The 16,589-nt window shown below is 45.3% G+C and overlaps 1 protein-coding gene across 5 annotated transcripts in view; it reads right to left on the minus strand.

Annotated features, from left to right (window-relative positions):
• LOC120058519 (peripheral plasma membrane protein CASK-like) overlaps positions 1–15,477 on the minus strand; it is a 229,900-nt gene extending 214,423 nt beyond the window's left edge. For 4 of the 5 annotated variants that reach the window (XM_039007238.1, XM_039007236.1, XM_039007237.1 and 1 more), the window contains exons 1-2: positions 14,957–15,477; positions 14,692–14,791 (exon numbers count right to left, since the gene is read on the minus strand). In XM_039007238.1, the coding sequence (XP_038863166.1) occupies positions 14,692–14,750 (59 nt within the window). In that variant the 5' untranslated portion in view covers positions 14,751–14,791; positions 14,957–15,477. The other variant, XM_039007235.1, reaches the window with a different exon arrangement.
• Positions 15,478–16,589: the final 1,112 nt, after the last annotated feature.

A 16,589-nucleotide genomic window follows, 5' to 3' on the forward strand; every position in this document is an offset into this window, starting at 1 on the left:
CTTAGAGACATGGTGTGTGTGTGTTTATCAACAATGACGATACAGCATACAGGGAATAGGTGAGGGCCCTGGCGGAGTGGTGCTACGGAAATGACCTCTCCCCCAACATCAACAAAACAAAGGAGCTGATCGTGGATTTCAGGAAACAGCAGAGGGAGCACACATCTATCCATAGAGAAGTTGAAAAGCTTCAAGTTCCTCGGCGTACACATCATTTACAATCTGAAATGGTCCACCCACACAGACAGTGTGGTGAAGAAGGTGCAACAGCAGAGGCACAACAGCACCTCTTCAACCTCAGGAGGCTGAAGAAATGTGGCTTGGCCCCAGAGACCCTCACAAACTTTTACAGATGCACAATCAAGATCTTTTTGGCTGTATCACCGCCTGGTACGGCAACCTCACCGCCCACAACCGCAAGTCTCTCCAGAGGCTCTCCAGAGGCTGGTGCGGTCTGCACAACGCATCACCGGGGAACTGACCTACAGCACCCGATGTAACAGGAAGGCCAAAAAGATCATCAAGGACATCTACCCCCCGAGCCACGGCCTGTTCACCCCACTATCATCCAGAAGGCAAGGTCTGTACAGGTGCATCAAAGCTGGGACAGAGACTGAAAAACAGCTTCTATCTCAAGGCCATCAGACTGTTAAATAGCCATCACTAGCCGTCCTTCACCTGGTTACTCAAAACTGCACATTAGAGGCTGCTGCCCTATATACATAGACATGGAATCACTGGTCACTTTAATAATGGAACACTAGTCACTTTAATAATGTTTACATACTGCTTTACTCATCTCATATATATATACTGTATTCTATTCTACTGTATTTTAGTCAATGCCACTCCGACATTGGTCGTCCTAATATTTATATATTTCTTAATCCCATTCTTTTACTTTTATATTTGTGTGTATTATTGTGAATTGCTAGATACTACTGCACTGTTGGAGCTAGGAACACACGCATTTTGCTACACCTGCAATAACATACACATATGCTAAATATGTGTATGTGACCAATACAATTTGATTTGATTTTGTGTGTGTGTTAGGGCTGACCCCATTTAGTCGACTGGTCGATTGTTTGGTCGATAGGCTGTTGGTCAACTTAGATTTCTTTAGTTGAGCAGTAGCAAAAAAAAAATATATATATTTGATGGTGTACAAGACACCTGTCTGATTCGCACCTGTCTGAGTGGACTAATCCATTTTGGAAGCTATGGGGGCGGCACAGTCCATCAATCTAAGACATGTGCTACTGAAATTGTATTTGGATAAATTACATAAGAACAATGGTGCAACGCTAATAATTGTATTTTATTTTATAACAGATGAGCTATATCCCACGCATTGGAAAGCGGTCGCTGTCCGCGGTTCTGAAACACATCAGTCCACAGATAAATTGGCACCTTTTCCTAGACCATGTTGCTATGTGCATAATAGCAAAGTTAACCAGCATATTGGTGATGAGAAAAGCGGAGTTGGGAGACGAGAAAACTGCTCTTGCCTTAAATGAATAGTGAGGAGAGCGGAAACCCCAACTTAATTAGGTCTATAATCAATAGCCTAACTGTTAAATGTGTCTGGCTTTATAAATCATCCATATACATCTACAGAAATAAGACAGATCCTGCTTCTGTTGCCTGTTTATGTGTTTGTTTAATAGCCTACTGATTCCACAAGCACCAAGCCTCATGCAACCACATGTCGGATAAACTATTTCACAAATTCTTTGCTATGCTGTAATAAAGGCTTTACACGTGTTTTTTCAAAACATTTTATTAGAACAGCCTCCCTGGTATTATTTAGTGTTGTTTACACTGTTCCAAATTGTCTGAAAAATAATATTTCCAATAATAACCCTCCATTTTCTTGATCTCCTTCTTATTGTTATTATTACTATTATTATTATGATCATCATTATAATAACAAGTCATGTCGTTATCATTAGTAGGCTTGGTATAGCAGCCTTGTATAACCACCATTGAGCTGTAGGCCTAAAAGCACATCCTGTTAAGTATTAATACCTTAACTTACTTAGGCCTATATTTCAATAGGCTACTTATATAGACTACAGAACTGTATCTATCAATCAATCATTCATTCGTTCATGTCACACAGCATACAAGTCATTCATGATTTGAAATGCAATGAAGCATTTTAGTTTTAAAATAAAACAATAAAGCGAACCTGAATAATTAGCGCAAACAATAAACAAACCGTTCCATTTTGGAAATTGCATTCACGAATAAATGCGACTGTTTTTATTCTTTGCTATAATAAAGGGTTTACAAAAAACATTACAACATACTCTCTGATATGCTTATAATGTATTTAGTGTTGTTTATACTGTTACAAATGATATTGTAACCTGACAGCACATGTTTGGCACGCTGGGCTTGCTCCTTACCTTCTCCAGTATTTTCCACAACTAGTCAAATTCATTCAACACATCTGACTTCCCCTTTACCTCCTGAGCAACCAGTAAACATTCCCCTTTACCTCCTGAGCAACCAGTAAACATTCCCCTTTACCTCCTGAGCAACCAGTAAACATTCCCCTTTACCTCCTGAGCAACCAGTAAACATTCCCCTTTACCTCCTGAGCAACCAGTAAACATTCCCCTTTACCTCCTGAGCAACCAGTAAACATTCCCCTTTACCTCCTGAGCAACCAGTAAACATTCCCCTTTACCTCCTGAGCAACCAGTAAACATTCCCCTTTACCTCCTGAGCAACCAGTAAACATTCCCCTTTACCTCCTGAGCAACCAGTAAACATTCCCCTTTACCTCCTGAGCAACCAGTAAACATTCCCCTTTACCTCCTGAGCAACCAGTAAACATTCCCCTTTACCTCCTGAGCAACCAGTAAACATTCCCCTTTACCTCCTGAGCAACCAGTAAACATTCCCCTTTACCTCCTGAGCAACCAGTAAACATTCCCCTTTACCTCCTGAGCAACCAGTAAACATTCCCCTTTACCTCCTGAGCAACCAGTAAACATTCCCCTTTACCTCCTGAGCAACCAGTAAACATTCCCCTTTACCTCCTGAGCAACCAGTAAACATTCCCCTTTACCTCCTGAGCAACCAGTAAACATTCCCCTTTACCTCCTGAGCAACCAGTAAACATTCCCCTTTACCTCCTGAGCAACCAGTAAACATTCCCCTTTACCTCCTGAGCAACCAGTAAACATTCCCCCATTTCAAGTTTCTTAATCTGGGACAGCCCTAGTGTGTGTGTGTGTGTGTGTGTGTGTGTGTGTGTGTGTGTGTGTGTGTGTGTGTGTGTGTGTGTGTGTGTGTGTGTGTGTGTGTGTGGTGTGTGTGTTTTCATTCCCCACCTTCTCCTCCTGGTATGTGGGTGATCTGCTTGTTGACTAATTCTGCACGTATGACACACTCTGAGTGCAGCTGGAAGGTCATGAATTAATAATGCATTAATGAACGAGTCATCTGGTCGGACAACAGGACCTGCTGTGCCTGCAGTCTCTGGACCACACACTCACACGCAGACTGACACACAGACAACCCTCTCTTATTCGCCTACCGCCCCAACAGGTTCATGGACGACGCAATCGCCATTGAACTGCACACAGCCCTCACGCACCTGGACAAAAACAATGCATATGTGAGGATGATGTTCATCGACTACAGCTCGACCTTCAATACCATAGTGCCCTCTACGCTCACCACAAAGCTCACAGCCCTGGGACTGAACTCCTCCCTATGCAACTGGTTCACCTCCTCCACACTGATCCTCAACACGGGGGGGGCCACAAGGATGCGTCATCAGTCCCCTCCTGTACTCCTGTATACCCACGACTGTGTGACCTCACACAGTTCCAACGCCATCATCAAGTTCACTGACAAAACGACAGTAGTAGGTCTGAATACCAACAATAACGAGATGGCCTACAGAGAGGACGTAGGCACTCTGATGGCGTGATGACAGGTCAAAAACGTAAAGTTACTCGGCATACACATCTCTGAGGAGCTTAAATGGTCAAACCACACGTACACCGTGGTGAAGAAGGCACAACAGTGACTCTTCAACTTAAGGAGGCTGAAGACATTTGGCATGTGTCAGAGGGCCGTCACAGTATTCTAAAGGAGCACCATGGAAAGCATACTGTCGAGCTGCATCACAGCCTGGTACGGCAACTCCACCGCCGCTGACCGCAAGGCGCTACAGAGGGTGGTATGCTCAGCCGAACGCACCATTGGGTGCTCACTGCCTGCTCTCCAGGACACCGACAACACCAGGTGTCACAGGAAGGTCAAGAAGGGACCTCAGCCACCCGAGACACGGCCTGTTCTCCCCCGCTTCCATCACTCAGACGCGAGCAGTATAGGAGCATCATGGCAAAACTAACAGACTGGCCAATAGTTTCTACCTCCAGACCATCAGGTTGCTGAATAGCCACCACTAGTCAGCTACTGCCCCCTGTCCCACTCCTGCCTCCTGGACTTCCTATTCCCCTGTCTCTGCCTGATACTTTCTGCCATGATTGACTGGTCTAAATCAGTGACAATGGATCATCCTTCATCTCTTCATTATAGTAATCCGTGTCCCTCCCTCTACATCTCCTCTCTTTACCTCCACTGAACTAGAATGCACTATGATGCACTAAAAAGCTCAAGTTTCACTCAGCAGACAAGGGAGTAAAAACATCTCACAATATTAGGACACAGGTCTGTCGCCTCCTACCATGTCCTGTGATGCTATTGTAAAAGACTGCTGTCAGTTGAGATGGAACGCAAACCAAAGACAGTGTCGCAGAGAGAGACCTATCGGAAAATTACAATTCCAAATTCCGATCATGCCAGGGAAAAGCAATCAGACAGTTTGTGCCGTTTTCTATAATGAAGCATTGGGGTTAGTGACCTGAAAAAGTGCTGCTGTCGCTAACAGTAGCTTTAGCGACAGGGGAAGGGGGGTCTCAGTAGTCTACACTGGCTTCCTAAGCTAGCTGCTAAGCTAAATCACATTTAACTGGCAGACTGTCTCAAATGTTATGATGGGAATGGGAAAAATGTTTTATTGGGAAGGTGCCACAACGGTATGTTCCTGATATGTTCCTCAGAGGGATGTGTGAAAATGCCGGAAGGAGTGTTTTACTTGTTGCTGCACACTGAGAGCTGCAGGAGGCTATGTTTTCATGGGCTTGACAAGAGGGATAAATATTTCAGAGCTGAATGTGAGAACACTGTGCTTGCGTCCATGGGTAATTGTGTTACTTTTAGCTAAAACTACCCTCTCAGCAGATTTCCTTCTCCTATCCCCTCAGAAAACCCCAACGGAGAGGTTGTGCTTGACACACATTTAGGATGTTGGTCTCTCCTGAGGTCTAGGCTAGGGCCCATATTCAATCAAATCCAATATGTGGATGCTATTTGGGTGTGCATGGCAAATAATACATGCACAACACAAGAAATGTTCCTTCTTATCAATGCAATAGACGTGGGATTTTTCTTAGCTATCATGTGACTATCTCCACACTGTCGGCCAGGGCCTCTGGATTCCAGTACCAAAGAGTGGGAGGCTCTGGTCCCCAATAGTGACATCTGTCAATGAGCAGTGCAACATCGCGAGAACGCTTCCGGGAACGCTTGCGAAACAGACCAGGCCGGGGATTGAGGTTTCAGAAGTCAATGAGAGAAGTGTAAAATTCTTCCTTAGTTGTTAATTTTCTCGAAATCTAAAGGCACAACGTAGATTCAAGTCAATGTCTTCAGTAATTGAACACGTTATTACTCCAACGTCGTGAAAGTGACAAACTGACACGTTTACATCTTGGTCAAAACAACTTTATATTAAAGGAGTGCCTTTGATTGGACGGCCTGCACATGGGCAGTGTGGTTCGAGACAACCGTTAGACGCCATGACGTGTTTCTGCACACGTCGTCATGACATCACCTAAAATTGTGATCAAGGATTTGATTTCTATTGGAGAAGTTGATCTTCATACTGTGTTGCCTTTGACCACACTGATGTTAATGCTAATGCTAATGCATTCCATTACACTGTTTAACCCAAGCTAACATCAAACCCTTCACCTGTCCTCACTTCCCTGAATTTTTTCTGGTTTACTATTCTATGAGAACTTCTGGTACTCACAAGTATAGTAAAACGTGTACACACACACAAACACACACACTGCTGCCCACACCCCGCACACACAGAGCAGTGATGTCATTTTGACTCTTTAAAGCCTCGAGTCCCTGACTAAGAATATAAAAACGCAAAAGCAATTCACTCTGTTCACTTTAAAGTGCAGTAGACCCACTTCACTGTGTGGTAAAGGACAAGGCCCATTGTTAAACCCACAGTGAGGACATTGTTAAATACTGTGCCTTCGCAAAAGTATTCATTCCCCTTTCGCAATTTTTCCTATTTTGTTGCATTACAACCTGTAATATAAATAGATTTTTGCTGCGCTTATAATGTCTTTCAATCGAAAGATGGAAAATTGTTGATTAACAATTCATACATTTTTTACCCCCTTTTTCTCCCCAATTTCGTGGTATCCAATTGTTAGTAGTTACTGTCTTGTCTCATCGCTACAACTCCCACACGGACTCGGGAGAGGCAAAGGTCGAGAGCCATGCGTCCTCCAAAACACAACCCAACCAAGCCGCACTGCATCTTATCACAGCACACATCCAACCCGGCCGCACCAATGTGTCAGAGGAAACACCGTACACCTAGCGACCTGGTTAGCGTGCACTGTGCCCTGCCCACCACAGGAGTCACTAGTGCACGATGAGACAATATCCCTGCCGGCCAAACCCTTCCTAACCCGGACAACGCTGGGCCAATTGTGCGCCACCCCATGGGCCTCCTGGTCGCAGCCGGCTGCAACAGAGCCTGGGCTCGAACCCAGAGTCTCTGGTGGCACAGCTAAAACTGCAATGCAGTGCCTTAGACCACTGCGCCACCCGGGAGGCCCGTTGATCAACATTTTAAGATACATTTTCAGATCTGTTGCATCAGATTTTTTTCATGAAGCGTAGGCCTACTGGATCTACAGTCCCGCAACTGTCACAGTCTGTTTGGAATAGGCTAGTTCTTTCTCGAATAGGTCAACTTTTCTACTATGGGGGATAGTAGATTGACGTAGACTAGTGATTTTTCTGTTCGTTACTCATCTTGTTGTCTGAGGAAAAGTAAATGTGGACAGTTATTCTAACATCTTCAAAGTGTGAATCAGAATTTGGTAAGAAGGACAGCAAATCGTTGCATCCTCAACTTGCATGTTTTGTTAATCTAAATGTGATTTGTTTCATTCTGAGCAACGTGGGTGGAAGCCCTAATCAGGTTACGCACCCAATGCATATAGGTCCGGCAGATTTCTCTGTAAATGTAAATGTTGCCGGTCAAATGTCCGGTGCCACATTTTCCTAAAGTGTGTCTGGTTGTGTGTGTGTGTGTGTGTGTGTGTGTGTGTGTGTGTGTGTGTGTGTGTGTGTGTGTGTGTGTGTGTGTGTGTGTGTGTGTGTGTGTGTGTGTGTGTGTGTGTGTGTGTGTGTGTGTGTAACGTGTAGAAGATAAGCATCAAAAGTCTTTCTAATGAAGTGAGGTGAAGTTCTAAACAGCAGTGTAATAGAATCAGCTCAACGCAACACTTTGTATTTTACAGGCCACTGACACAATTTGCCTGAGCTGTCACAAAGTCCAAACATTAACATGCAACTCACCCACACACACACACCACCAGGCACACACACAACCAGACACACACACACACACACACACACACACACACACACACACACACACACACACACACACACACACACACACACACACACACACACACCACACACCACCAGACACACACACAACCAGACACACACACACACACACACACACACCACCAGACACACACACAACCAGACACACCACCAGGCACACACACAACCAGACACACACACACACACACACATACACCACACACACCACCAGACACACACACAACCAGACACACACACACACACCACCAGACACACACACCACCAGGCACACACACAACGAGACACATACACCCACACACACACACACCCACACACACACACACACCACCAGACACACACACCACCAGACACACACACAACCAGACACACACACACACACACACACACACACCACCAGACACACACACCACCAGGCACACACACAACGAGACACACACACACACACACACACACACACACACACACACACACACACACACACACACACACACACACACACACACACACACACACACACACACACACACACACACACACACACACACACACAACCAGACACATACACACACACACCACGCAGACACACACACACACACACACACACACACACACACACACACACACACACACACACACACACACACACACACACACACACACACACACACACACCACCAGACACACACACACACAACCAGACACACACACACACACACACACACACCACCAGACACACACCCACACACAGGGTTCTGAGTCGATCTGAAGCCTGACTATAAAATACTATAGCCTGGAGGTAAAGCACGTCTCAGAGTCAAACTAATGGACCTCTTCCTACCTCTTCCTTACAAATTCCAAACACATCCCCCTTTTCCCTCCCTCCCTCTCCATCCCTTTCTCCAAACGTTGTATTGGGCAGTTCAATGCTGAGAAAATGTCTCAGTCCCTGGAGCAAAGCTGCATCAGGAAATTGAGTATATCATAGTTCACGATTCAATGACATTATGAAGGGCCTCTTAGAACAGCTGAAAATTTATTTTAAAGAACTGATTGCGTCTCTCCTTGACACCAACAAACACCCCGTAATATCTAGCCCTGTGCCCTCCCTAAATTGGTATTGTGGCACTGAACATTTCAGCAGACTTGTAGCCCTCCATAACTGTCTACAAGTCTATTGTAGCTCTGTGGGTATAACATTCATTGACAATTTTGATACCTTCTGGAAACAAAGCTTGTTTTACCATGAGGATAGGATCAACCCAAATCATTTGGGTTCCTGGATCCTTTCACAGCATTATAAGGCTGCGTTGAGACAGTGACTTATCAATGACCCAAGCCCAGCTCAGCTAATCCCTACCATTGTGTTGCTGAGTTGTCATAATGCTTCAGAAAATGTACATTATTCCAGGGGGGTTGGAAGACACAATGTAACTAGCCTAATTTATGTCCCTATAACTGTCCTCAATGCCTACAGCTATTGTATGCAGTAGTCATGTGCCTATAAACCCGAGTTATACCGTTAGCACTGATGCGGTGTGCCCTAGTAGGAATTCCACTGTGTCCAGCTCACCCTTTACTAACATTAATAACATGAGCATGTCTACTTCTGCTAAGCTTCCCAGTAAAGTAATGAAAACAATAAAGCATCGCAAAAAAGTGCTAAAAATAGCCCACGTTAACATATGTAGCTTAAGAAACAAGGTTAATGAAATGTTGCCATTTATAATCAGAACCACAATCCTGTAAAGCTTAGAGAGGATCTCATGTTAAATACTGTTGAAGTAATATGGCTACAGGCTCAACTGCCTCACCTAAAGCCCATTCTGGTGGGAAGCTGCTATAGACCACCAAGTGCTAACAGTAAGTATCTGGATAACATGAGTGAAATGCTTGATAATGTATGTGATATCAACAGAGAGGTATATTTTCTGGGTGATTTAAATATTGACTGGCTTTCATCAAGCTGCCCACTCAAGGAAAAGCTTCAAACTGTAACCAGTGCCTGCAACCTGGTTCAGGTTATCAGTCAACCTACCAGCATAGTTACAAACAGCACAGGTAAGAAATCATCAACATGTATTGATCAAATCTTTACTAATGCTAGATAAATTTGCTTTAAAGCAGTATCCAAATCAATCGGATGTAGTGATCACAATATAGTAGCCATATCTATCCAAAGTTCCAAAGGCTGGGCCTAATATAGTGTATAAGAGGTCATATGGGGGGTGGCAGCGTAGCCTAGTGGTTAGAGCGTTGGACTAGTAACCGAAAGGTTGCAAGATCGAATCCCCGAGCTGACAAGGAACAAATCTGCCGCTCTGCTCCTGAACAAGGTAGTTAACCCACTAGGCCGTCATTGAAAATAAGAAGTTGTTCTTATTAACTGACATGCCTAGTAAAATAAATAAATACAAATATAAGAACTGTTGCTATGTTGTTGACGTAAAGAATATTTGCTGGTCTGTGGCGTGTAATGAGGAGCAACCAGATGCTGCACTTGACACATTTATGAAATAGCTTATTCAAGTTGCTAATAAGCATGCACCCATTAAGAAAATTACTGTAAAAACTGTTAAATCCCTGTAGATTGATGAGGAATTGAAAAATGGTATGGTTGAAAGGAATGAGACAAAAGGAATGGCAAATAAGTCTGGCTGCACAACCGATTCGCAAATATACTGCAAATTGACATGTGACTAAACTGAATAAAAAGAAGAAGAAACTATACTATGAAACAAAGATAAATTACATAAAGAATCATAGTTAAAAGCTTTGGAGAACCAGACACATTGTTTTGTGTAAAGTGTTATGAAATGTAATGTCATGTAATATTTCAAATTGTACATAACTGCCTTAATGTTGCTGGACCCCAGAAAGAGTAGCTGCTCCCACCTCCTCACTACCCTGCAAACTTGCTCTTTGGATAGAGTGAATGGATCTAACAGCCACACACACACACACACACACACACACACACACACACACACACACACACACACACACACACACACACACACACACACACACACACACACACACACACATACACACACACACACACACACACGCACGGTCACACTCACACACCAACACACATGCTGACAGACAGACAGGATTTGTGTCCAAGGTCAGTGTTCTAAAAATGAGAGCTTAGGCCAAATCCCGCTCATACACACACACACCTAAATCTCGTTCACACACACATACCCTAGGACAGCACACTTCAGAAACCTTACTATTCCCCACACAGTCAGTGCTAAGCTGATCTATATGCCTATATAGGCCCTACATACACTATATATACAAAAGTACGTGGACACCCCTTCAAATTTGTGGATTCGGCTATTTCAGCTACACCCATTGCTGACATGTGTATAAAATCGAGCACACAGCCATGCAATCTCCATAAACAAACATTGTCAGTAGAATGGCCTTACTGAAGAGGTCAGTGACTTTCAACGTGGCACCGTCATAGGAAGCCACTTTTCCAACAAGTCAGTTCTTAAAATTTCTGCCCTGCTGTAGCTGCCCCGGGCAACTGTAAGTGCTGTTATTGTGAAGTGGAAACGTCTAGGAGCAACAACGACTCAGTCTCGAAGTGGCCACACATGTTCACAGAATGGGACAACACTCACTACCGAGTTCCAAAGTGTCTCTGGAAGCAATGTCAGCACAATAACTGTTCGTCGTAAACTTCATGAAACGGGTTTCCACAAGCCTAAGATCCCCATACGCAATGCCAAGCGCCGACTGGAGTGGTCTAAAGCTTGCGGTGTAAAGCTTGGTGGAGGTGGAATAATGGTCTGGAACTGGGTCTGGCTGGGCTGGGACTGGGTCTGGGCTGGGATGCACTGGGCTAGTGCTGGGATGGGCTGGGATGGGCAGGTATTGGGATTGGGACTGGGAATGAGCTGGGATGGGCCTGGGCTGGTACTGGGCTGGGATGGGCTGGTACTGGGCTGGTACTAGACTGGGACTGGGCTGGTACTGGGTCTGGGCTGGAATGGGCTGGTACTCGGCTGGGACTGGGCTGGTACTGGGATGGGATGTGCTGGGACTGGGCTAGTACTGGGATGAGACTGGGCTGGGACTTGGGATGGGCTGGGCATGGGATGGGCTGATACTGTGATGGGCTGATACTGGGACTTGGATGGGCTGGTACTGGGATGGGCTGGGATGGTAATGGGACTGGGCTGGTACTGGGCGGCGATTGGATTGGGCCTGGATTGGTGCTAGGTTGGGACTGGATTGTGACTGGGTTGGGACTGGATTGGGACTAGGCTGGGACTGGATTGGGACTAGGCTGGGACTGGATTGAGACTGGGCTGGGACTGAATTGGGACTAGGTTGGGACTGGATTGAGACTGGGCTGGGACTGGATTGGGACTAGGCTGGGACTGGATTGAGACTGGGCTGGGACTGGATTGGGACTAGGCTGGGACTGGATTGAGACTGGGCTGGGACTGGGACTGGATTGGGCCTGGATTGGGACTGGGGATGGATTAGGACTGAGCTGGCACTAATTGGGACTGGATTGGGGATGGACTGGTACTGGGCTGGTACTGGGATGGGATGGTGTGGGACTGGGCTGGTACTGGGCTAGGCTGGTACTGGGCTGGGAAGGCCTGGTACTGAGCTGGGACTGAGCTGGTACTGGGTCTGGGCTGGGATGGGCTGGGACTGGGCTGGGACTGGGCTGGGGCTGGGGCTGGGCTGGTACCGGGCTGGGACTGTGGAATGGGGCTGGGATGGGCTAGGACTGGGATGGGCTTGTACTGGGACTGGGGTGGGCTGGTACTGGGATAGGACTGGGGATGGTACTGGGCTGGTACTGGGCTGGGACTGGATTGGGCCTGGGTTGGGACCGGATTGGGCCTTGATTGGGGCTGGGTTGGGACTGGATTGGATTGGGACTGGGGTAGGACTAATTGGGTCTGGACTGGTACTGGGGTGGTACTGGGCTGGTACTGGGACTGGGACTGGACTAGGATGATAGCATGGTAAACTATCCCTAATCCTGATCCCCAATCCTGACTAGGCTACCTGTAGTGGTTAGAGCGTTGGGCCAGTAAACAAAAGATTGCTAGATCGAATCCCCTGGCTGACAAGGTAGAAATCTGTTGTTCTGCCCCTGAACAAGGCAGTTAACCCACAGTTCCAAGGCTGTCATTGTAAATAAGAATTTGTTCTTAACTGACTTGCCTAGTTAAATAAATGTTTTAAAATATTTAGCAAAACTGACCATAGACCAGTATGTAGGGTGAACTTCATCCTACTGTGTCTGGCCTTTAGTAGCAGCCTTGTGTGTTTGTTTGTGTGTGTGCATCGTCCAGATGTACTGGTTGTCAGTAGGCCCAGTCAGTACACACAATGGTCACACACACACACACACACACACACACTGAATAACAGGTACTTCCTGGGCCCTAAACAAGACCCTGTCAGTGTGTTCTCAATTTCTCACACAGGTTTCAGGCCTGCCTAAACTTGTTACAGAAGGCCCAGTGCCTAGTCAGTACACACAATAGTCTCACACACACGCACACACACACACACACACACACACACACACACACACACACACACACACACACACACACACACACACACACACACACACACACACACACACACACACACACACACACACACACACACACACTTGGAACATAACCTGATCCTGTCAATATGATGATTAACGTGTGGGAAAGGCACTTGTTAACCGCCTGAAAACCTACTATCCGAAGTACTTGATATAATGTACTGTTGTTTGGAGTAATGCAATGGCAGGCTCTTTCCCATTTGTGTAATTACAAGAAAAAACCCATTCCCAATTACTACGTAATTACAGTGCAACTATTATGCAAATAATAGAGTGGAGAGGACACTAAGGCCATGATTGAAAAGACAGACAGACAGACAGACAGACAGACAGACAGACAGACAGACAGACAGACAGACAGACAGACAGGCAGGCAGGCAGGCAGGCAGACAGACAGACAGACAGACAGGCAGGCAGGCAGGCAGGCAGGCAGGCAGGCAGGCAGGCAGGCAGGCAGGCAGGCAGGCAGACAGACAGACAGACAGACAGACAGACAGACAGACAGACAGACAGACAGACAGACAGACAGACAGACAGACAGACAGACAGACAGACAGACAGACAGACAGACAGACATGGTTCTAATGTATTGGGACTTCATGACTGCTGAACCACTAGTCATTCATCATCGTCCTCCTACACTGGGAGACTCATACCCACAAGCATCTGTGAAAGGGGGCTCAATACAACAGAATAGAATAGAACGGTGCTGTCACTGCAGGAAAATGCAAGCAACTACAACACAAGACTAAGAGGGAGGATAAATTCATCCACAGAGAAGTAATCATGCATTTTCACTGGCTCTGAGATAATTAGATTTCTTGAGAGTGAGCAAATGAGGAAGAGATTATATCATCACAATAATTGCATGTAGCCTAGTCACAACTGCAAATGACAATATGTCAGAATATGACACATGCTATTGCCTCATACCTATAAGAAATCACAGGCCATTACTTAGCTGACAATGCCAATAGAGGAATGGTAGGAGGACACTTGTATCTTGCACAAGAGATTGAAAGCTATGAATTAAATGGTGTAATTTAGATTTGGTAATATGCACTACAGCTCAGCTGTCATATCCAACGCAGTGTGTGTGTGTGTGTGTGTGTGTGTGTGTGTGTGTGTGTGTGTGTGTGTGTGTGTGTGTGTGTGTGTGTGTGTGTGTGTGTCCACTTTCCACCAAACCATGATGAACTGTGAAGTGCCTGCCTTTCATGTTGTCACACGCACGCACGCGTACACACACACACACACACACACACACACAGCTAAAAAGGAGATACAATGTAACTGCAGCGTGCAATAAAAGGCAACGTGACACTTACTTTCCAATGACCTCACACAGCTCGTAGACATCTTCAAACAGTACGTCGTCGTCCGCCATGGTCCAACGGGGCTGGGGAAATAATTCCCCCCAAATCCGTCCTGAAACGTATATTCCAAAGCAAATAACCACAGCCGACGTTAAATAGGTGTAAATACAAACTAGTTATGTTCGCCGTAGCCTAGGCTACTTGAAGCGTAGACTAATCACCAAGTAGTTGTGAATAAAGATTCTCCAAATTCCAAAGGGTGGAAAATTATTGTTACCCCAAAACGATGCGACTCTGCGAGTGGTTCGGCTACAGGGCGAAGCTTCAAGGCAACGTGAGTTCTTCAATAATCCCTTTGGCTGTCTCCGGTTCGGCCCCGCCTTGCCCGGGTTTCCCCGTTTCCAACCTAGGCTACTTTCCTCGGAGCCTACGGTGGGAATGTCAAACGTTATAAACAACCCGAGGTGCTTGCCCGTCCGCTGATCCACGGTATTCAACAGTCCAGAACGCACGTAGCCTACAACCCGCTGCAAAATCTACAGCTGACTACTCTGTGTAGCTTGTTGAGTTGAAAAACAAAGCGAGCTATTTACTGGAAATACTGTTATTCCAAAGAACACATCTGAATACTGTACATTCTTCACATACCAAAAGAGGTGAAAAGGTGATATAGTTTTATCGCTCTTGAAAAGCGCGCATGGTGCCCGTACACACGCGACTCGATCAGGTAGGTAAAACTATATATTGGAAATGGGATTCGGACAGAGGATCACTAGCCTGTCGCTCTCTCTCTTTCACTTTGTCGTTGCTCCAATTTTCCTCTCTCTGTCGCTCCCTTCATATACAGTCATTGGTCGCTCCTCTTTCAGAGAGCTTCCAGAATGACAAAGCTCCTCCCACCCAAGGTTATGAAACTGCTCCGCTTTTCTCCATTACGCTTCCGCAGGAGCAGCTGCGTTCCGGGATCACCATTGAAACATACGGTGCTTGAGCCAAGATGACGAAGCGGGAGCGTTGTATTGTTTTTTTTTGTCTCAGTTTCTTGATACACTTTTAATGAACCGCAAGCTAGAAGGCGCACCAATCCAAAGTGCGAAAGACAGCCCAGCACGCATTTAGCATTTAGTTGGCATTTAAAGGCCTGCTGAAGAATTCTTTAACTCAAACAGAACTCATGCTATGCAATTGAATGGGCATAATACATTGAGACTATAATAACATAACTATAACAACAGCCTTTTTGTCTATTGGTTTTGTCAAAAGGGAGACCTGGAAAAGAGTAGCCTAGACCTCAACAAGTTGACTGAAGCAAAACTAGGCTGGCACCCAGTCTATAGTAAAATAACGCGATTCGGATGATGAGAAAACAGCAAGGCTATTACACATAATCTGAAAACTCAGACACAGCTAGAACGCCATCACAGAGAGCAGTAGTGCATTGACTGTCCATTAGGTATTTAAATAAGGAGTAGGGTGTCTGGTGGAAGACTTTAGAGTGAAATAGAGTGAAGTGAAATCAACTCTTACATAGAGTGAAGTGAAATCAATTTCAATTTAAGGGCGACATATGTTAACATTGCCAAAGGAAGTGAAATAGATAATAAACAAAAGTGAAATAAAGATGACAAATTAACAGTGAACATTACTCTCACAGAAGTTCCAAAATAATAAAGACATTTCAAATGTCATATTATGTCTATATACAGTGTTGTAATGATGTGCAAATAGTTAAAGTTCAAAAGCGAAAACAAATAAACATAAATATAGGTTGTATTTACAATGGTGTTTGTTCTTCACTGGTTGCCCTTTTATTGTGGCAACAGGTCACAAATCTTGCTGCTGTGATGGCACACTGATGTATTTCACCCAATAGATATGGGAGTTTATAATTTTTTTTTTTTTTTCCCAAT

This window comes from Salvelinus namaycush, chromosome 13 (assembly GCF_016432855.1).
Source record: "Salvelinus namaycush isolate Seneca chromosome 13, SaNama_1.0, whole genome shotgun sequence".
NCBI classification, from domain to species: Eukaryota; Metazoa; Chordata; class Actinopteri; order Salmoniformes; family Salmonidae; genus Salvelinus; species Salvelinus namaycush.